This window comes from Lathamus discolor, chromosome 6, assembly GCF_037157495.1.
Source record: "Lathamus discolor isolate bLatDis1 chromosome 6, bLatDis1.hap1, whole genome shotgun sequence".
NCBI classification, from domain to species: Eukaryota; Metazoa; Chordata; class Aves; order Psittaciformes; family Psittacidae; genus Lathamus; species Lathamus discolor.
This window is the reverse complement of record NC_088889.1, coordinates 31,282,455-31,306,024: the sequence shown is the minus strand read 5'-3', so window position 1 is coordinate 31,306,024 and position 23,570 is coordinate 31,282,455. Positions and strand designations below refer to the sequence as shown.

Genomic DNA, 23,570 nt, shown 5'->3' with positions numbered 1-23,570 from the left:
TCTCTGTTACAGAGATGCCTGTCTCATGTAGAGACAGAAAGGAAAAGAATTCAGCACACCAGTGACACAATTAACCCTTGAATGTCCAAAATAGGTTTTTACACTCAGTTCCTCCAGATAAGTTTTCTAAGTGAAGGCACATTTAGAAAGGCAAAAGCATTCTCCCTCCTACCTTGAGGAGCTTTGCTGTGTACTCCTGCCATGCTTTACAGGCTGCATCCAGATCGCACGTCAGATGTTGTACTCTGAAAATGTCCTGCTAAGGATGACGGTACAGTGGTGGCTGGGTGCTTGTCTGTCCCATGACTGAGCATGTAACAGGAGCCTTTTTAAAGGATTTAGAAATTAAAAGGTAGAGTTTTCTGTCTTTGAAGTAATAAATAGAGAAACCAGGTACTTGGGCTACAAAAGTGCTTTAAACTGGGAATTAGAAAGGCCAGGTGACCAGGGTGGCAGCATATCAGGACCATGCATCCCTCAAACTGGAAGAACAAAGTCAGACCAACACCCACCCACCATGCACTCTTCTTCCCAGATGTTTGGTGTTGCATTTCTTTCCAATTCTCTTTAGGCTTGATCTCACTGTCCCACCTCTTCAAGCCACTTGCTGGCTTTGCAGGCATGAGAGACTCCCGTCAAGTTTCATATAACCAGCGCTGACAACCACGCAGGTCAGAAACTGAATACTCATTATCTATCTTCCTTATTGTTCATGAGTAGGATTCTTACCAGCTAGTTTTTTGTGGTAATAATAGCTGCACGCAGAAATGTAACACATTGCAGCATAGCCCACCAGTGGGAAGTGGAAGGTAATTTGGAGGTGATGAGGTTAAACAGATGAAGTACTGGAGGAGTGTACTTTGCTGAAAGTCTATTTTAGCATACAAGGTTTTCAACTTCATGCCAGAGGACAGAGAGGTTGATTGCCAGATTGATAGTTAGGAAAAACGTCATTTTAACTGACAACTGAACAAACAAAGAATTAATGAGGTAAATCTGGAACTCCAGAATACCCATATTGTCATTCCCAAGTAGAACAGTCTATTCAGGAAAAAGTGAGTTTTCAAGGAAAATCATAGCATTTTTAAAAATAGCCTTTGATGTTTAAAATGCATGTAAGTGACAATAGTTTTCAAAGATACAGTTGGATTAGTTCTGCTTGGATTGGTTCTCTTGTTCCTGTGATTAGCTATCAATCATGAAAGCAAAAAAAAGAAAGAATCTGTGGAGTAGAATTGGTTATCTGCACCAAAATTAGACAGGAACTTTAACCAATTACTTGAATGGTAAGTTTTCTTTAAGCACTACAGAGTCAGACCTTTTATCATGTGCAACAGACTGTTGTTACATCATAGCACGTGCTTAATACACCAAATATTAATCATTTTGAGTAGCACAAACACACTGCAGAATAAGGGAAGTCTCTAAAACCTGCTGTTCCAGAGAAGTGGATCCGATTCGGGTTGAAAGGCTGGAGCTCTGAAGCTTGTGCAACTTGTCATTACAGTGATACAATTAGAGTGCTTGGCAATGCAACTTAATAACCGTTTTAAACTGGCGCAGTACAGGCTGCTGTGTGGATGAGAAGTCCTGTCTTCTTTTTTGCATGTCAGTGTTTCTACTTGTGCAGTAAATCAGATGAAAGAACTACCTGAAGCCATTACTAGGCTTCTACCCAAAGCTTAGTAAAACCCTGGGGCAAGGGAGCAAGGGATCAGCCCCTGATTTATCTCACTACTCATCTGAAGAGCTATTATTTCTGAGTCAGGCTGGCAGTAAGGGCACACATAGATCTGTGTATCCACACAGAGATTTGGTTAGCCACAAAGTCCAGAAGCAACCCTCATGCAGATGACACTGACCCACTGGCACCAAGGAGAATGCTTCCCAGGGGCAGGCTATTCACCCTGGCATTGCTCGCCTCACTCCTGTGACTGAGACACCAGAGTGGTCTGACAGCAGATTGCGAAAGGCAGATCTTTCTGTGTATCAGCCAAAATAGATGTAAATATTCTTGGCCTTCTTACTTGATTTAAAAACAAAGAAAAAATATAGTGTAAAACCTAGTAGCTTTTTTTCTTTGTTGAAAACTATGTTTAAATAAGTGTTGCTGTTTAATTCATATGCTGCAAGGATTCCCCCGTCTGCCTGAAAATTCCTAAATGTAGGGTCTTACAGCGATAATCCATTTTGAAAAATAGGTAGCTGCGGCTATTCCCAAGAGGAAGAAGCTTGTGGATTTACAGGGAAACTGATTCCAATGTAAGAAAAACGAAGCAGATATTCAAGCTCACCTGATATGCACAACAGCAATGACACTTCTTCACTAATACAGTTAGATTACCAACCTTTCCACTTCAGGAGTTTACCTAAAGAGGCCAGAACTTTAGATGAAATGAGACAAAGATAAATTCTGTTACAGAATTCTCCTACTCTCTACTTTTGTCTGAAGCTCTCCTGAGAAAGAGCACCAGTCTCAGATCTAGGTGCAAACTGCCTTGTTAGAACAGCTTTCATGTTATAATAAAAGGTAAACAAAAACAGTGAAAGAGCATGCCTGGAAAAGGTGTAACTTGTGTAACTGAAGCTGAAAGTCTTGTGAGGAGCTGAATTAAAGGGTTTGCAGTATTTTGTGGTATACCAGGTATTGTACAGTTGGTGCTGAAAGAGAGCAGGTGCTGTCCCAGCTCATTTATAACCTAGGACTAGAAGACAGAGAACAGCTGGGGGTGGGGGGAAAGAATAAAAATCCCAAGGACAGTAGGAAGAACACATGCAAAACAGGGGCTTGAAAAGGGAAGGAAAACTTTGATGTCTTCGCAGTGAGCAAGATGACACAATTTCTATTGGCTTTTAAATAGATTTGAAAACACTACCTCTTACAGGGTTTGGTTCATTTTACAGAGAACATACAGTCCAAGCAGTAAGCAGTTACAGTTTTAAAGTAGCCTCAGGCTAACAGGTACATGAAATGCCAGTGGGAAAAAGCAAGAGGCAAAACTGTAGAGCTCCCTCAAGTTAATGCCTTCTGCCATAGAATCATAGAATAGTTAGGGTTGGAAAGGACCTCAAGATCATCTAGTTCCAACCCCCCTGCCATGGGCAGGGACACCTCACACTAAACCATGCCACCCAAGGCTTCATCCAACCTGGCCTTGAACACTGCCAGGGACGGAGCACTCACAACCTCCCTGGGCAACCGATTCCCGTGCCTCACCACCCTCACAGGAAAGAATTTCCTCCTTATATCCAATCCAAACTTCCCCTGTTTAAGTTTTAACCCGTTACCCCTTGTCCTGTCACTGCAGTCCCTGACGAAGAGTCCCTCCCCAGCATCCCTATAGGCCCCCTTCAGATACTGGAAGGCTGCTGTGAGGTCTCCACGCAGCCTTCTCTTCTCCAGGCTGAACAGCCCCAACTTTTCTCAGCCTGTCTTCATACGGGAGGTGCTCCAGTCCCCTGATCGTCCTCGTGGCCCTCCTCTGGACTTGTTCCAACAGCCCCATGTCCTACTTATGTTGAGGACACACAAACTTCACACAATACTCCAGGTGAGGTCTCACAAGAGCAGAGTAGAGGGGCAGGATCACCTCCTTCGACCTGCTGGTCACGCTCCTTTTGATGCAGCCCAGGATATGGTTGGATTTCTGGGCTGCGAGCGCACACTGCCGGCTCATGTTCATTTTCTCATCAACCAACACCCCCAAGTCCTTCTCTGCAGGGCTGCTCTGAATCTCTTCTTTGCCCAACCTGTAGCTGTGACTGGGATTGCTCCGACCCAGGTGGAGGACCTTGCACTTGTCGTGGTTGAACTTCATAAGGTTGGCATCAGCCCACCTCACAAGCGTGTCAAGGTCCCTCTGGATGGCATCCCTTCCCTCCAGCATATCAACCGGACCACACAGCTTGGTGTCATCGGCAAACTTGCTGAGGGCGCACTCAATCCCACTGTCCATGTCACCAACAAAGATGTTAAACAAGACCGGTCCCAACACCAATCCCTGAGGGACACCACTCGTTACCGGTCTCCAGCCAGACATTGAGCCATTGACCACAACTCTTTGTGTGCAGCCATCCAGCCACTTCTTTATCCACCGAGTGGTCCATCCATCAAATTGATGTCTCTCCAATTTAGAGACAAGGATGTCGTGTGGGACAGTGTCGAACGCTTTGCATAAGTCCAGGTAGATGACATCAACTGCTTTACCCCTGTCCATCAGTTCTGCAGCCCCATCACAGAAGGCCACCAAATTGGTCAGGCAGGATTTCCCCTTAGTGAAGCCATGCTGGCTGTCACCAAGCACCTTGTTGTTTTTCATGTGCCTTAGCATGCCTTCCAGGAGAATCTGTCATTTGAAGATGCTCACTGGAACACGCAGAGCCTATATCACAGTGAGGATTGTCATGTATTTGAGGTGAGTAAGCTCTCTGGTGAGTGACAAAGAAAAGCATTTGCTGTTATTTTTCTGAATCATCTGTTATCTTGTGCTAAGCACTTTAAAACTGCTTCTTGAGACAAATCAGGCAAATACCAAGGCGCACCCAGTCTAATGGCAAACCTGGAATTCTTCCCAGGCTCCGTATGAGCCCAGCGTTGTAAATGAGCACACACTAGACTACTGTTGCACATGCACCCTTAATAGTCATTGCAACGAATCACTCTTCATCATGCATTCCAAAGGGACTCTGGCAAATATTTGTCTACTAAACATTTGGTCCTATTACTACTGATATGGCAGTAATCCGTTACCAGCCAACTTTTCCTTCAAGGGACATAAAGCGCAGAAGATGCTGAGGAAGAAATCCTGAAGAATAGTGTGTAAATATTTAATATGCTTTTCCTAAGCACTACCAAGGTATATGTAAATGACCACGTATTATGTAGAGGCCAAGTAATCTGGCTTCATTCAGAGCTAGAGTGGAAGGAATAAAAAAGGACAGTTGAAGATTGAAGGAAACCTGAAATCTAAGATAACAATACCATTGGCAAGGAATATAGCAGCTTCTTTTCTTTAGACTAGCCTCAGGCCATTTCATTCTGGTGTCATTCATGTTTGAGGCCAGCCAGCCACAGGCCACACATCATAAAAATATGTTCACAAGCAATCTATTTCCCCCCTGGGTTCTTAACCAGGACACAGGAAAGGTTCCATTTAAAAATCATTTTATTATTAACATAATCTTCCCATTTAGCCAAGTGTGGGTCATGTATAAGGAATGTCGGTAAATATTCCATTTGAGGATTCTTTTTACATATTTCCATTGATAAATAAACTCTGAATTCACATAAAAAAGTTAAACTTAAATAACTAATATATTTTTTGTAACAGGCATACATTGGTAAAATATAAATATTCTTGTACTCAGCTTTTGCTCTAAATAGAGATAACAATTAGCCACACATCACAGTTATCGACAACTGAAAACGAGAACTCAACTGATTCGCTGGCCTGGACTGAAATAGAGATGGAAACAGAAATTTCATATTTTGACTTTGGGCCAAAAGAGGTTGAGAGGCAGGAAGAGAACAGCTTTATTAACAGCCTTGTTAAAAATAGTCTGCTCTGCCACTGAATTTTAACTTATTCTACATTTGGTAGCTGATTCCATTATAACTTTATGTAACACTCAAGTATCACTAACAAAATATGGCACATCATCCATGAACAATATAACAATGTTTTAAAACTACCAGGGCAAAAACATAAGCAATATGAGTGATTTGGTTCTGGCTAGTCATTTTGTCCCCTCAGCCTAATGTTAATATATTGCATCACGTCACTGGTTTGGCCACTTTCCCGCAAAAGACTGGAGTTTGTTACCTGTAGCTCTAAAGTTTGTCAAACTAACCAGTTACCAGGCAGCTTGATACACTGAGTTTCCTCACCCAGAAGTCAGACCAAAATCAAGGTGCCCTCTCAAAGGACTCTGGGAATAATAGTAAAAGGGACCACAGGACTGCTAGCTTCAAGCTCTAGTGCTGTCAGGAAGCATTCGGTTGCGGCATCATCATTGCCTTGAGCCTGCAGCACCTCCCCCAGGCCATTCCAGACCTCATGGGCTGTGGAGTTCACCTGGACAGCATCTCTGAGAATCTTCTCTGCCAAGCTATAGCGCCCAAGCTGGTGAAGTATCAGAGCCTGCAAGAAAGCAAAGGAAAAATGGTTGAGATTGGCCACCAGGAGTTTCTAGAAGCTCAAATGATAATGTCACAACATAAGTAAGTGTAGGTAGTTCTTGGGTTCAAAGTGCTATAGGCTATGTAACTATTTTTATTTTTTAGTTTTTTATTAGAGAAATAACCTGAAGCAGGACTGGAGCAGGCTACTGCACAGCAAGGACTCAAGTGGCCTTGCATAGGAAACAAAGACACAGAAATTAAAAAACCTGAGTTGAACAACAAAAACCCACCCAGCCACCAAAAGCAGTAAGTATTTGAGCTTCCCATGTCAGAAGGCCTACTAAAGTGTCTGCCCTGAAGTGTTTGTGTCCCGCTTGCACATCTCAGCACCCACCTCATGTCTTATAACATCTGAGACTGTACACAAGACATCATCAGCTCTCAGGGACTGCAGTAACAGAACCGAGTGGGCAACACCCATAGTATTTGATTCAAACTCCGGAACAGGAAATGTGCTGGGACTAATACTGCAGCAGCAGTGTATAAAGGTCCAGCAGGCAGATGATAACTTCCTAAGGAGCTTCCTAGAACAGATTCTTTGTCTTCCTCTGTGGGATGGGATCCAATTCAACAACACTAGGATATGGGCTGAATGAGGCAGTGGAAATCTCTATCCAGCATATTCAGCTATGTGGAATGACCCTGTGAGAAAGCTTTTTTCCAGGATTATAATAATCTTAATGATGTTATGCCTTTTTACCTTGTGATTCCATATTGCAAAATGCTTATAGACCACAAATCTTTGTTTTCCAGAGAGTTCTGATTACATGCTTACAGATTCCCTCTCAGCCCCAGCTCCTTGGACCATTTCTCTCCGTACATCTGTCCCCCAAATCCTTACCAACCTATGTGCCGATGATTAGAAAGTAGTGAAATTCTATGCAACCCCTGAATTATTCACCATACGTTTCTGGAATTCTGCCCACCAGGCTGACTTTCAGCATGGACTGACTGCTAACTCCATCCTATAGACAAAAAGCAGACCACACTATGAAGAATCATAGAATCACAGAATAGCTAGGGTTGGAAAGGACCTGAAGATCATCCAGTTCCAACCCCTTGCCATGGGCAGGGACAACCTGCACTAAACCATGTCACCCAAAGCTCTGTCCAAGCTGGCCTTGAACACTGCCAGGAATGAAGCATTCACAGCTTCCTTGGACAACCGATTCCAGTGCCTCACCACCCTCACAGTAAAGAATTTCTTCCTTATATCCAATCTAAACTTCCCCTGTTTAAGTTTTAACCCGTTACCCCTTGTCCTGTCACTACAGTCCCTAATGAAGAGTCCCTCCCCAGCATCCTTATAAGCCCCCTTCAGATACTGGAAGGTTGCTATGAGGTCTCCACGCAGCCTTCTCTTCCCCAGGCTGAACAGACCCAACTTCCTCAGCCTGCCTTCATACGGGAGGTGCTCCAGTCCCCTGATCATCCTCGTGGCCCTCCTCTGGACTTGTTCCAGCAGTTCCATGTCCTTTTTATGTTGAGGACACACAAACTTCACACAATACTCCAGGTGAGGTCTCACAAGAGCAGAGTAGAGGGGCAGTATCACCTCCTTCGACCTGCTGGTCACGCTCCTTTTGATGCAGCCCAGGATACGGTTGGCTTTCTGGGCTGCGAGCGCACACTGCTGGCTCATGTTCATTTTCTCATCAACCAACATCCCCAGTCCTCCGCAGGGCTGCTCTGAATCTCTTCTCTGCCCAACCTGTAGCTGTGCCTGGGATTGCCCTGTGCCAAGGAGTCCCCAGGTGTAGGACCTGGCACTTCTCTTTGTTGAACTTCATGAGGTTGGCATCTGCGCACCTCACATGCGTGTCAAGGTCCCTCTGAATGGCATCCCTTCCCTCCAGTATATTAACTGAACCACACAGCTTGGTGTCACTGGCAAACTTGCTGAGGGCGCACTCAATCCCACTGTCCATGTCACCAATAAAGATGTTGAACAAGACCGGTCCCAACACCGATCCCTGAGGGACACCACTCGTTACCGGTCTCCAGCCAGACACTGAGCTTGACATTGACCACAACTCTTTGCATGTGGCCATCCAGCCAGTTCTTTATCCACCGAGTGGTCCACCTATCAAATTGATGTTTCTCCAATTTAGAGACAAGGATGTTGTGTGGGACAGTGTCGAACGCTTTGCACAAGTCCAGGTAGATGACGTCAACTGCTTTACCCCTGTCCATCAGTTCTGCAGCCCCATCACAGAAGGCCACCAAATTGGTCAGGCAGGATTTCCCCTTAGTGAAGCCAAGCAGATGTTCTCACATAAGGGCTTTTCTGATTCTGGATTTTTTTTGAGTTGTCAAGTGAGTCAGCATTTCCAGAGCAAGTTAACAGTACTTCCAATCAAAAAATCAGGTAACTTTCAGGGTCACTGATTTTTCCCTGCAGAAAAGTGATTTTCAGTGACTAGGAGGTATCAGATGTGAAACTACAAAAAATGAAGCAAAGAAGTGCAATATATAAAGGTGGTGTGGCTGCATGCACCCAACCTTAGGAAAATTAAAATGTTCTCAATTTTTGAGACAAGATTCTCCAATTAATTTTCAAATATCTTCTTTTGTTTTTCCTGTGTGCATTTGTATATTTTATACTGATTAAGCATGAGTTCTCTGAATATTAGTACTACTTTTTTTCCGCAAATATACCAGTCAATTTTCCCCTTTTGCTAAAGCTACAATCTGTTCTTTTCAAGTTTAGAGGAAACAACCAAATTTTGCAGACATAAGCTTGTTGATGGAAACAGAAACATGTTACGTCACATCTGCCCTATTCTGTACAGAAAAAAGTGCAGCTGAGATTTTCCAGGTGATAGAATAAGAGCAAATACTAGCTGTTTGTTTGCTGCTACATTTTTCTAAGAATATAAGCCATTTAGCACTAGTGAAGGAATCACTCTTGCATGAGCAACCAGGTCCCATCCTGTACCCTCATGTTTTGAGGGCACAGCTTTTTAGAGCAAGAATCTCTCAAAAGTCAAGTCTTTCACTGGTGTCTCGGGCTTGGATGTTGTGAAGACTCCTGCCTTGGGTAGCAGCACTAGCACAACGAGCTTTGCTTCCCAAGAACCAATGGAAAGAAAACGGGACTTGTTTCATGCAGAGCATCAAAAGGACAGTGATATTTCACCACTTTAGCTGTGGGCTGAGCTCAAACAATCTAGAGAAAGAAGCCATAATACCCTCTGATTCATGAACTCTCTCAGAATGGTGATCAGATGTCACATATTTTGAGTGTCTAGTTTGTAATTTCCTTCCTGGAAGACTTCATTAAAATTCTGAGACACAGAACATTTAAAATTGTTTTCGGTCCTTGCCTGACTTTGCTCTCTTAAGCATTACACTACAGACCACGGGTAGAAGGAGCAGGCATGCCTATTGAACAGCAACATCCTTTAGTGACCTCACACCATCACCCATTCAAGAAAACTGACCTCCAGTTTACCAGCTGTCAGCACATACTTGATCTCTGTACTGGACCCTTCAGGAAAAACAAAACAAAAAAACCCCAACCATTAAAAAACAAAAAAGAAAAAATCCTGACATTCCACCCCCTTCCCAAACAAAACTCCTCTAAGATTTCCCAGAAATCAATACAAGTTATCGTAGTCTTTCACTGCGTATTTTCCTTTGCTTCCTAACTGGAAACAAAATTTCAAAGCTACCAGTTCTGGTGTTTACCTATTTAGCAGCAGATGCACAGACAACATTTATCTGCAGAATAATGTTAGGTCTCTTGCTTTATGGCTGGATAAGGGCTTGAACAACACATCAACTCTGCAGAAACATAGAGGGGTACCTAAGTGACATATGGCTCACACCTTCAGACTTGCCATGTTAATTTAAATTAAAGGGAATGCCTTTTTTGCACATCCTCCTTATAAACAGGCAAGCAAGCTTTAAAAAAAAAAAAAAAATAGGGAATTCAGAACCTGAAACAATTAGGAAAACTGCTTTATTAGCATTTGAGTAAATAATAAGAAATGTTGGTAGGAAAATACCCACTCTACAAAAGACGATGCAAACAGTAAGTTCCTAAGGAATCACACAAACCTAAGGCAATCTATTTGTTCTTTGGACATTTTTAAAATGCCACAGTACTTGACAAAGGTGTCTAAGACAACTGTTGGCATCCTGCTAGGATAATCTCCACTAGTTCTTTCACATGAAGACCAACAAATTTATGCCATTAGCTTCTAACAGTTATAAAAGCCTCTAAGGTGTGTTGGCCTCTTCATTTTGCAGCCCAGTACAAGTTTTGTTTATTACTTTACCATGTGTTTGGTTTGCTGAGAATTTTGGGGTTCTTTTGGGGTTGTTTTAGTTTGGTTTTTTTTTTTGGCAAAGCACTGATTTCCCCTAAATGTGTTATGACTTCCAGCTTTAGTCTGTTCAGGTTGTCTTTATGCTGTAAACTCTCTCAGCAAATCTTTTCTTTTAGCCAGTTCTACATTGCAGAGGTTGATTTTGTAACTCAAAATGCTCTAGTAGAAAGCTCTAATCAGAAGTGGCACAGGCAGAAAGTTAAGAGAATCTCTGAAGAGACTTTTCTGCATCAGCATCACAAGAAGTGAAAGCAGTGCTTCATCTCTCCGACTCACCGATATTTATACCAGTCACTTTGCATAATCAACAGTACTCATAGATTTGTGGAGTTCAGGTGCTGTCTGCTCAAGGAAAGGTCAACAGCCCTTTTACAGTGTCCAGGCCATCATCGGGGCTCAGCACGAGTAACAGGGAGTTTTCAATTTTGACAGCCTACAGGGCTGGCTTTCTGAAAAAAGAGTACTGCTGTGTGCTGCCTGCGACAGGGAGGTTCTGTAGTCACCACAAGCAAGGTTTTACACAAGCTTCACATCAGAACAGAACAAAACCCTCCAGGAATTAATAAAAAGAGTTGTAAAGTGCTTCCAACTTTCTTCTCTACCACAGGTTATTTTCAAGGCCTTGACAATTCCTCATTCAGTCTGGAGCCACATGTCTCCCTGCAGTTGGGCAGTGATTTTACATGTTGCCTTGCTCAGCCATCACCCTTACACTCCATTTTATATTGCCCCACATACAAACTGCTATTCTTTGCTTATTTTGCCAAAGCATCTGCCCAAGGATTATTTTTATAATGCCAAGCCAAGCAGGGCCCAACCCCTGACTGAAGGCCCTTGGCACTGTTGTCAAAACAGAAGTAATTTGTTATTTATTACTCAATATCTCCTAGGTACCTACACAAATACAGCCCAGAAAAACAGCTATTGAATCTGGACAGATGTATCTTACCCACCCAAAACATTTGGCTGAATAACCTTCATTTATACTTAGCTTGCATGAGTTAAGGAATAGGGATTATATCTTCCGTATTTTGGATACTGTCTTGGGACTAACCGTGTTTAGTGTTTAAATTAATAACACATCACAAGAATTATGAGAGTAATGATAGAATTGGAAAACAAAAAGAGGATACAATATAGAAAGCAACAGGCTGATCATGAGAACTAGGAGAACAGAAATATGGCAGAAGTCAGTAAACCAAGGTGGAAAATACCACAATGGTAACACAGTTCTGCAGCATGATAGAAGCCTGTCAACCAAGCAGCTTGGGACAAAGACTTGGGTATATAAGGCAGCCACAGGATGACAGTGCGAAAAGGTGCCAGTGTGAAAGACTAGACGTCAAGTGACATAAAAAGAAGTTTCCAACAGGGAGGAAGACAACAGAGGCTTTAGCAGCTGTGCTGTACACAGCTATAGCAGGGTCTCCTCTGGCACCTTGTGTAGTCTCCTCTATTCAACACAGGTCATTCAAACCGGAACAGAAAATTACTGTTGAGATGATCAATAAAAAAAATCCTAATTTACAACAGGAGACTAACAGACTTTGTTTGTTTAATCTAGCAAATCAAAAACTGAGAGGAGATGAAGTTACTTGCTATAAAAACAGTAGAGAGAACAGAATAGAGAAAACCTATTTTAGTTAGAGAATAATGTTGGCACAAGAATACATGCGTATAAATTGGCTGTGAGTAAGTTTGCAAAAAAAAAACAAAAAAAAGGTGAAAGCATTCCTAGCAATTGGAGCAGAGAGATTTTGGCACAGCCTGGCAGGGAGCAAAACAGCATTAAGACTAAGTCCTACAGGAAAAGCTTGAATGCTTTGATGGTTATGAGGAGAAGATTTGTCTAAAGGGTCCCGGCAGCTTCCACTGCTCCTGTTCCAATACCAGGTTCTCCCTCAACCGCATTGAGAGTGATAACATTTTCATGCCTATATAATATTACTACTTGATGCTTCTTTTGCAAGAACAACTTTCTTTTGATTCTTTGGGTCACACTAAAGAAACAGGCGCAGAGAAATGTCCAACTAATGAATAAAAAGATTAAAAAGCAAAATTATGCTAGGTATCCTGCTTATTTCTGAAAGAAGAAAACTAGCATAACAAAATCAATAGATTTGGAAATCTTCAAATCTACAAGGCCTTTTTTAAAAAAGCAAACAAGCCAAATCCCTCATCATATTCAAAGTCTTTTGGGCACAAAAAGATGCATAATGGAATTTTCAAATGCATTAAGATATCACATTTAATCAGAATTAACTTCAAGACCTAAATCCTTACTCCACCTAGGTAACTTTCAATATGCCATTACATATCTATTTGTATCCTAGATAAACAAGGTATCTTTAAAATTTGATCTATGGCAATGGCACAATAAACCCAGTAATTATAATTAATACCTTCTTTAATAAGACAGAATTATATTTTGCTATGTATTGGACATGTCAAAATTATATTTTGGCATAGTTATTTTTCCCTTCTACATGTTATTTTTTATTAGCTACAAGCAAGCATTTTTAAAAAGGAAAACATTCAAATGAATCCTAATTTCCAAATGCAGCTTCATGTAGTCTCCAATAAACCTTAGTTACCAAATGCTTCATTATTTATTAATAAAACATAATCTCTCAGAATCTGAACAACACGATACAGTAAGCAATTGTATAAAGCCATAAATGCTTAAATGAGAGTGCTGCATAGCCTTCACTGAAATCTTTTCTGCAACAGGCTTTCCCTCTTTTCAAATTAACTTGTCATAATTTTTAACCAAAAAGTCAATGGAAAACAAACATGGGACAGAAATGGAAAACTACTTAAATAACTAATTTCTGATTTTGAAAGCATGATAAAACCTCGCCATTTAGAGGAGTCCAGTAAGGTAATTTTCTTTTTTAGTTGCTTTCAGACAAATGAGAAGTTAACATTCAAATTTTTTTCCAGGGAATGAACTTTTAAAAAATTAAAGCCACAACTGTCACCCAACTGCATGTCTCACCAACCCAGAGCTTTATTGTGCTAAACAAGATTTGCAATAACTGCCAAAATAAAGAGGTAATACTACAAAGACCCCTGTACTTTCTTCAGTGTGACTAAAAAGTTTCATAACTGTGGCCTGTTGATCTGCAAAAGACTCAACAATGGAGATTTGCTATTTGAGGTTGAGATACTAATATTAATTTTTTCCTAGTAGGTCTACTATATGACCAGTAGAGCTTCTGGATTTGTATAATGCAGACCTTTTTTAGCTAAAAAATATACCAGAGCTAAAAGTTTCCTTTGCAAAAACAAGAGCTATAAGAAAACATCATAAGCATATGAAAATAAAAAATAGACTGATCTTGCTTTTAATGATGAGAGCAGGAAGACAGAACAATAGAAACAGTACTTGCCTGGTTCACTGATGATCTGCTCAAGCCAAATAAGCTAGCAGCTGCAAATGTATAATTGTATATAGAGCTATATGGATTTGGAAAATACTGGGGTTTTTAAAGTTACAACAAAAAGGCTTAAAGAACTCACTACCTCCAACTCCCCAGTAATTTTCTCAGTTCCTATTTAATTTTTTCAAACAAGTCCCAACCTGCCTAAAAGAGAATCAACTTTCAACTGTGGTATGGAGAAAGATGTGACAGGACATCCCATCTTACCTAAAAAACTTGAAAATCCAGGATTATGACCATAAGCAGTTATGAAACTTAATATGCAATGTATGTGTTGCAAATCCATAGGCACTGTAATTTTAGCATCTCAAAACTGCCCCTTGTTACATGTTGCTTTTTCAGCCTATTTTGCATGTGTTAAGGTGGTTGCTATTTTCGAGCAAATCTATCAAACTTGAAGGTTTACCAGAGACATGACACTGTTATGCTATAATAATGGAACAGAAGTGCTAGAAAGGCAAATAAGAATTTATCATGACATATGGAAAAATAAGTAAAATTCTGCAGCTGATACTTCCCATCTTCTGTGATAAAAATACGTATTTTAAATGTATTCTATAATCAATATTTTACACTTACGTAAAGTGAGGTAGCACAGTATTTATATACTATGCTTTCCTATTTTTGTTTTAGCTGATGAATTTGTGTTGAAACATGTCCCTCTAATGGAAGTATGACTTTGCACAATAAATCATTTATTAACTCCTTCTTTCAAAGGCATATATACCAAGAACAGTTGCATGTTTAGTCATTGTAAGTAACTGTTCTTTGCAAGTGAGAAAAAATTCTCACATAGTGCATCAGTTCAAAACAAGTCATTCCATTAAAAAAAAAGGTGAATAAACATAATTCTATGCCTGTAATTACAGACACAGATGCATTTTAATGCAAGGATTTTGAAGGGTGTTCATATTATAAGGTTTCAAACCAACTGGATTGACTACCAACATTTATAAGTAAAGATAATTTTCTGTAAAAGAAAGAAATCCGTATTTTTTTTTTTAATTGGAAAAGAAACTGTATGTATGCAACTTGTTTCCAAAATGCAGAATACAAACCGACTTATCTTGCTTTCTCTAATAATATAATCTTTTGAATCATAAAAAGTGTGTTTCTTCAAATATTTTCACAATAAAAGATCCTAGCAGCTCAGTATGGATTTTTTCAAATGAGGACAACCAGCTAATAATACTACAACTGATCACTCACTAAACCAAACCAAAGCAACTGATAGGTGGTGACCTTGGCGGGGGGCTGGGATAGATGATCTTCAGAGGTTCCTTCCAACCCTAACAATACTGAGATTCTGTGATGAATGAATACGAACCAGCACCTGCAAGTGAGAAAAAAGCCAGCGCTTTTGTTCATTGCCCGTCCCAAACCGCTGTCTGTTCTACGTGTCCCTTCCTGCCTGTCCCCCCACTTGCCTCCCTCACTCCCAGCACACCCTGAAAGGGAGCATTGTGCCCTGTGTCACTGCTGAAGCAAGCTCCCAGCCCCAGTTTGTTATTTCTTTACCCTTCCCCCAATGCCAACATACCCCCTGAGGTATCCAATTGCCTCCCCTGCTGCAAAACACTTGTTGCTAGGAGAAAACCTACTGCTTGGCAACAGATTTTTAAAACAACAACTTTGGCTTTGTTACTCACTGAACTTTATATTGCCAGCATGAAATAACGAACCCGTGTCCTTGTTAGCGCATCTGTGTATTTATAACCCCTTGAAAATGACTGACCCCTTAACAACAGGGATGTGCTTGCCTTTTAGTTTGTTACCGTTCACAGCTGATAATGCAGAAAGGTTCAAAACAAAAGTTTTGGGTTTTTTTTAAATTGCTTATTATAGCCTTCCACTGAAATGGAAGCTCCTGGGCAGGCGCTGTCCTGTTAGGACAACATGATCTTGCAATAGTCTGCTGTAATTTTGATTTACACTTTATATGAACATTCTAACTGCTTATAAAAACATTCCATGACCATCACACTATATTGTGAGAACTAATTTGACTAGCAACCATGTTGGAAACAAAACACCTTACTAATGGAGTGAAACACCAAGTGACTTCAGAGATTATCGAACTTTTCATCTCTATCTGAAAATTACAAGGCCCCGTTTTTCATTAATGACAGTTTTTCCTAAAAAATCCCAATGAGCAAACTGGTGATATGTGGCTGCTGGAAATAGTAATTAGAAAAATTGATCAAATGTTCTAATGAAGAAATCAATGAATAGCTTGTGCATCAAAGAAAAATCAGAGTTGTAGATCCAGTACTAGGTTCTGTAGTTCAAATTTGTAACTAGCAGAATCGTCAGGCTTCAAACTGATTGAAGGAGATCTTTAGCTAGATTGTCACTAGTGAAAACTTGCACTTGTAGTCCATACTTATACACACTCAATGCCACACAAACTAGAACTTGTCTGAACTTCTGAGACTACGGAAAAGGAATCAGAAGTGAATGATACTCTTCTGAAGTGCCTTTTTTGCATTTATGCATGTGCATTTCTCTCAGATATTCTGACTAACGCTGTATTAAACATTCAGAGCTAGAACAGCAGCATAAAAGATGACCAGTACTTTCATTACTAAAATAAAACAGACATTCAAAGATTAAAGCGCATTATGGACATTTCTATTCCTTCTGCCCTTAGCCAAAGAGACTTTTGCATATACATACATATGCTATAACTACAGTTAATGTCACTGTTTCAGAAGTGTTGACACAACAGCAGCGCATTCTACACTGGCATTGCAGTAACCTCTAAGAAGAGGAGGTTATTTTTAATATAGGATTAATAACTATATTTTTATAGCATGCCAGGAAATGGACCGTTTCCTCCCCCCAAAAAAGCAGACGTGAACTGCCATCTGCTCCTCAGCCTCAACACAGTACAATGGGAAAAGCCATCCTCACAGAAGTTTGCAGAAACCTCCCTGCATGAGAGAGAATGTGCCCTCTTTCTCCCCTTCCCGGACTCTTAAATGAAAGGCAGAAGTTGTAGGTAGCCTGCTAACCTGTCAGTCTGACAGGACAGCTGCCAGCAGGCCTGTCTTTAAGGGAAGGCTATTTTGAGCATGAAGTGAAGACATACCTCCCATCTGTGCACCATCAGGCAGAGATCAGAAGAACCAAACCCTAACCATTGGTTAAGAAAGGACTTTTAGCACTTTCAGAAAAATAAAACACTTCTTTATATACCAACTTAGCTTTCACAAAACCTGAAGTTAAATAGAATGAAAACTAAGGAAAAAAGCAGTGGACAATTAAAGAGAGAAACCCAAACACCAATATTTGAAAAATCATGGCAGCCAGGTGAAGCTCCTGATAACTGGAAAAAGGGAAATATAACCCCATTTTCAAGAATGGGGAAAGGGATGACACGGGGAATTACAGATCAGTCTCACCTCTGTGCCTGGCAGGATCACGGAGCAGATTCGCCTGGAAACCATGCTAAGGCACATGAAGAACAACAAGATGGTTGGTAACAGTCAATAAGGCTTCACTAACAGGAAATCCTGCCTGACCAATTTGGTGGCCTTCTAAGATGGGGCTACGGAACTGATGGACAGCGGTAGAGCAGTTGATGTCATCTACCTGGACTTGTGCAAAGCGTTCGACACTGTCCCACACGACATCCTTGTCTCTAAATTGGAGAGATATCAATTTGATGGATGGACCACTCAGTGGATAAAGAATTGGCTGGAAGATCGCATGCAGTGAGTTGCTGTCAATGGCTCAATGTCCAGCTGGAGACCAGTAACGAGTGGTGCCCCTCAGGGATCGGTGTTGGGACCGGTCTTGTTTAACATCTTCGTCGCTGACATGGACAGTGGGATTGAGTGCGCCCTCAGCAAGTCTGCCGATGACACCAAGCTGTGTGGTTCGGTTGATATGCTGGAGGGAAGGGATGCCATCCAGAGGGACCTTGACACACTTGTGAGGTGGGCTGATGCCAACTGCATGAAGTTTAACCATGACAAGTGCAAGGTCCTACACCTGGGTCGGAGCAATCCCAGGCACAGCTACAGGTTGGGCAGAGAAGAGATTCAGAGCAGCCCTGCAGAGAAGGACCTGGGGGTGCTGGTCGATGAGAAAATTAACATGAGCCGGCACTGTGCCCTCACAGCCCAGAAAGCCAACCGTATCCTGGGCTGCTTCAAAAGGAGTGTGACCACTCGAAGCAGGTCGAAGGAGGTGATCCTGCTCTTCTGCTCTCGTGAGAACCCATCTGGAGTATTGTGTGAAGTTTGTGCGTCCTCAACATAAGTAGGACATGGGGCTGTTGGAACAAGTCCAGAGGAGGGCCATGAGGATGATCAGGGGACTGGAGCACCTCTCGTATGAAGATAGGTTGAGGAAGTTGGGTCTGTTCAGCCTGGGGAAGAGAGGGCTGCGTGGAGACCTCACAGCAGCCTTCCAGTATCTGAATGGGACCTACAAGGATGCCAGAGAGGGACTCTTCACCTGTAGTGACAGGACAAGGGGTAATGGGTTTAAACTTTAACAGGGGAAGCTCAGGTTAGATATAAGGAAGAAGATCTTTACTGTGAGGGTGGTGAGGCACTGGAACAGGTTGCCCAAAGAAGTGGTAAATGCTCCTTCCCTGGCAGTTTTAAAGGCCAGGCTGGACAGAACCTTGGGTGACGTGGCCTAGTGTGAGGTGCTCCTGCCCATGGCAAGGGGTTGGAACTAGATGATCTTAAGGTCCTTTCCAACCCTAACTATTCTATGACTCTACAGTTTTGGAAAACAAAACAAAACTAACATTAATAATAATTTACATCCCCCCCCCCTTAAATTAATGTAACCCCCCCTAACATTAATGTACCTCAAAAAATCAGCTTTTTCTAATACTGATCTGGAAGCAAACAGATAAATACAATTAAGTATCACCTACCTTTTTCAATTCAACTCCATATAAGCCTATCAAGTTTTCTCACAACTATGTTTTTGGGAATCATTGTTAATTTTTTATTTAAAACCTGTAAAAAATAAGTTATTTTCCATTTAATTATCATCAGCTCAGAAGAGCCCTCTTAGGTGATTCATTTTGCTCCCTTGTTGTTACAGAAAACCTTAGCACAGGATTTCTTGTTCCACGGTGTTTAGACTGTAAGTGCTAAGAATCTCTCCAAATCATCTACCCAAATTTTTCCCTAGCCAGTTTGTTTTCATTTGTTCCAGTGCTACAGTCACCTAGACTTTTTTGATTATGCATATTCCTATCATGTCTACAAGGAGCATATATTATTATTAGTTTCCTGCTCCTCTCAGGAAATACTCCAGAGACTTTCCAGTGCTATAGTTCAGTCACCTCAGTGTTCACTGTGTATAAAGATAACATTGACGCAAAGCTACGGGCCAGTTTTGTCATCCAGTCACTTTACTTGGGATTACAAGAGAATCACAGGGCCAGCCCGGGAGGAATCCCCAAGTGAAACTTATGCTTTAGTTCCCACTGAGGGCATATGTGCCCTCGTGTCCAGCCTCAGCTGGTTTTACTGGGCATGGCAGTTTCCATATTCTGGGGACATGAAGTAACCAGTGGAGCACGAACACCACCATCTTCCATAAGGGAAGGAGAAATCTGTAGGCTTACAAGATTAATGGTGAGACTGCACTGTTGACAAGATGACAGCATTGATAACTGCAACAACATGACATCTTCTGTTGGGCCCGGCCAACTCACGAACAATGAAGATGTAGCTCTTGTAGAAAAATGGAGATATAGCACAGATCAACTAGTATCTCAGCTTTTTGTCCTCCCCTGTAATTTCTATACCCAGTCTTGCTCTTGCATTTTGTGTTTGTTAAAATCATCATATTTCTTTTTCTGAAGGCTCTGCAAGTCTTACTTTTAATCAAACTGACACCTTGCTCCTGCAACTGCTCTTCCCAAGTAGAAGTAGCATATTAACTACCCTACAATCTTTTGTTAACTTAGGTTTCACTAAATATTACTGGACTAATGAGATTTGCTATTTCATCTATTGGTTCTTCCAGAATTGTGGCAAATTGCCCCCATACTCTTCCACCAGCATGTCCTTGACGCCATTTCCATAACTGCATTTCCACTACTAATTTCACCTTTGCCATCCACAATAAACATTACATTCCTGTTACAGATTGAGGCAAAACATGAGTTTAATGTGGTTATGGTTTAAAATAGTTACCCATCATTGCACTGAATGACACAGCATGTTAAATCACATGCTGTGGTTGGTTGATGGCTCATGAATTCCAAATTCCAAACTCTATAATAAATTAGTGCATCATGCTGGAATATGCAGAGAAAGCGTAATTCCAAATGCCATTTCCCTCTCAGTCCTTTCCTTTGGCTTACTATTGTCAGCTGACAAGCAGCTGAAGCAGATTTGAATCCTGCTTCCCAGAATGTCAGAATCTTGTCCATTTCAGTCACTTTCTAGTTCACTGGAGCACAGTTGGCAGCAAGAACACAAGGATGTCAGAAAAGACACTCCCACACAAAGCTAGGAGTTGATCAGAATAAGCAAACTGGGAAGTTAATGCTCACTGAGTGAAGAGCTGAAATGCAGAGTGGCAGCTTCCACTTTCAAGGGTAAGAACTGCAGCAACAGCATGGGTTTGGTGTGGAAGGTGGGAATTCTGGAATGTAAGGTGGTCGCTGAGTCTGCAGCACAACACATTTTCTACCAGCTATTGTGTTAAACATTCACAGATTTTATCTTCAGCAAAAATATTCAGATATAAATGTTACATTAACGCAAATCTAATGCACATGACAGAAAAACTGTACCTACTAATAAAACCTCTTCAATTTTAAGGAGCTTAGGGTTTGATTCTGCAGCAATGAGATGAGTTTGGATGCCCAGGCTAAAGCTGCATCATTTATTTTCAACAAAGATCACCAGCTGCTCACACTACCTTAAAGGAAGTTAAGTTTGACATGTAATTATTTTAATAGATCTGACAGCGTTCCATACTGTTTTAGACTTTATATCAAGAACAGTTATTTCTGGCAGATGTAACCTACCAAATTCTGGCTAGGCATTCAATTAACATGACAAAGCATCATCACAGACTGCAATTGTGTCATAGCATTGCACTGCCCTCTGGTAAGTCTTTGGGTGCATGACCCTCATAATGCCATCTGTTCTGATGCCATTGTGGCTATCACTTTTTCAAATGGTCATAAATTAAAAACCATTGGCAGCTGTCAAGACAAACCGTAACAAGGACCATGAAAGAAAAGGGAAATTGAAACAGCTCTGCAACTAATAAGAGGTTCACTTGTCTTTAACATTTGTAACCACATCTGCCTTAATTTGTTACATCCCCCCTTTAGCAAAAACTGATTTTGTTTTCAAATGAGAGAATATACTTTTTTAACTATGTCTTTATTTTAAATTACTTATTTAAAGGTAGCAAAACCAACTTACCAGCAGAGAATGGCAATAGCAGTCCTCTTTTTTAGTAGGTAAGATCACCTCTAACAGAAGGCAAGTATTTTTCCAAAGTGCTAACACAATCTTTGTCCATGCAGATTTAGAGCTCTGAAACTATCTTCACACAGTGTATTGTACAGAAGAAATCTTGAATCATAGAATCAGCAAGGTTGGAAAAGACTTTCAAGATCATCAAGTCCAACCATTCTTCAGCATTAACAAGCCCTCCACTAAACCATCTGCATGATTTTTTAAAAATGTCTATTTCCATAGCCCTTTACTGATAAGGTTTTTATAACGCAATTCACTACTTGGTCTAAGTATGTTATGCTAACTAAAGTAATGTAGTGGAATACAGCACGTATGTTCTGGAATAAAGTTAACTTTTAACAGCTATCTCCAAAAGCACTGACTGTGATAAAGCCTGGTTTGGTTTTCTAATGACTAGTGTCTTTCATCCCTACAGCAGAGAATTTACAAATTCTCCCCCTCATGTGTATTTGCTTATATCTAATAAAAACCGAAATAATGAAACAGCCTTGGTAGTCTGTCCTCCTGCCTCTATTTCTGTTATACTTGCACAAGCCCAGATGACTCGTAGTATTTTTATTTTTATATCATTCCTTCTTCTGTCCAGATGAAACTGGCTAAAGAATTGAAAAGTTATGAAGGCAAAGCTGACAAACACACACACAAACAATTATTTCCTAATTTCCTAAGGATGTTGGTCTTAAACAGCAAGCTCAAGATGTGTGATCTGAACAGTGTACCAGCAGTTGCTGAGAGAGATTGAACACACTGTGCTGCAACAAATTATTTCACCAGCATCACTGATTAAAAAGACTAATCAATGAATTAAAACTCAGAAAGAAATGTAACTAGAATGTTAATTTTAGATATATCCATAAAGGAAACTTTCCTAACTTCATTTATGAAGTTTAGTTCCTGGAATTAGAGGGAAGCATTTAAAAACTCTGGGATTTTTCATCAAAGTATTAAAAAAAAACAAACCAAAAAAACAAAGAATCAAACGCCTGTAGCCTAATAGGCCTACTACACCACGCTATATTGCTCAAGTATTCTGGGTAGTGTCTTTCCTTGCAGTGCTTAGTTTTTAACAGTGTGAACAATGTTCATGTTTTTGTATTTCTGCCAAGTAAGTGCTTTGCTAATGAATTACTTTGCTTGCTTCATCTGAGCAGTACTAAAAGACTGAAGATTTCTTCCAGGTCAAATGCTTTATGTGAAGATATGTGGCTCTTGAGCATGAACTCTCCATTTTTCTATTCTATTTTTATTTCTCCATTTTTCAACTACTCTATGATTCTATGATTTTTACATCTCACTATTTTGCTAATACTTCTTTTCCCTTCAGTTCTATGCCAGTTCTTAAGAAAGAAAAGCTGGTTCTAAAAGCAACATTAAATTCAATGTAAGGGCAATTTCTTGAAAGCCAGATTTCTTGAATCACCACAACAGTATCTATTATAATGCAGGATTTCTCAGATTTGTGTGAAAAAGCCACATGTATAAACTACATATTTCAGGTCAGAGCTTAGCAGAAAGAAGTTGTAATGCAGTGTTATGTGCAGACCTTTTCCAGTTTCCCAGACTCTGATAAGTGCATCTTAGTACAAAACTACATTCTACTTCAACATCTGGAAAATAACAAGTATTTATAGCCATTCTGACAAGGTTCAAGGTATTAAACTACCCTCTCTTGTATACCTCCCGCTAATCACAGTGTGGGAGCACAGAGTTACAGCTTGCTACATCTTATCTAAGTGATCTCCTTCCCCAGAAGATAATAGCCCTCTTCAGGAAAATGCTGACCTGAGAAGTCTTACTCAAAACCGTAGTTATTGCACATAATGGTAATTACATGAGCACTCAAACAACACAACAGCAAAAGGAAATTTATTAAATTAGTTCTCCAAATCTGACTCATACTACAGATGAGTAAATATGCAAGAGTTATATATGTACTCACCAATTCATGTTAGGGGCTATAATATCCTCCAGCTTCCCCCCACGACATAAACTAAGACTTAGATCTTTTTTAGTTCAAACCCAGATAGGAGTCTGATTTGTAAGACAGGACAATGCATCAAAGCATAGACCTGGACAGAAGATCCAAGAAAAACTAACAACCCATTATACTGAAAGCAGCATTCCTTTTTCCTTC

The 23,570-nt window shown here is 40.7% G+C and overlaps 1 protein-coding gene across 4 annotated transcripts in view; it reads right to left on the bottom strand.

Moving 5' to 3' along the window:
* Positions 1-5,147: 5,147 nt before the first annotated feature.
* The window catches only part of TTC7B (tetratricopeptide repeat domain 7B), a 138,107-nt gene continuing 119,684 nt past the window's right edge, over positions 5,148-23,570 (bottom strand). For all 4 annotated transcript variants that reach the window (XM_065685739.1, XM_065685735.1, XM_065685736.1 and 1 more), the window contains one exon: positions 5,148-6,140. In XM_065685739.1, coding sequence (XP_065541811.1) covers positions 5,919-6,140 — 222 coding nt within the window. In that variant the 3' untranslated portion in view covers positions 5,148-5,918. The remainder of the gene's footprint in view (positions 6,141-23,570) is intronic.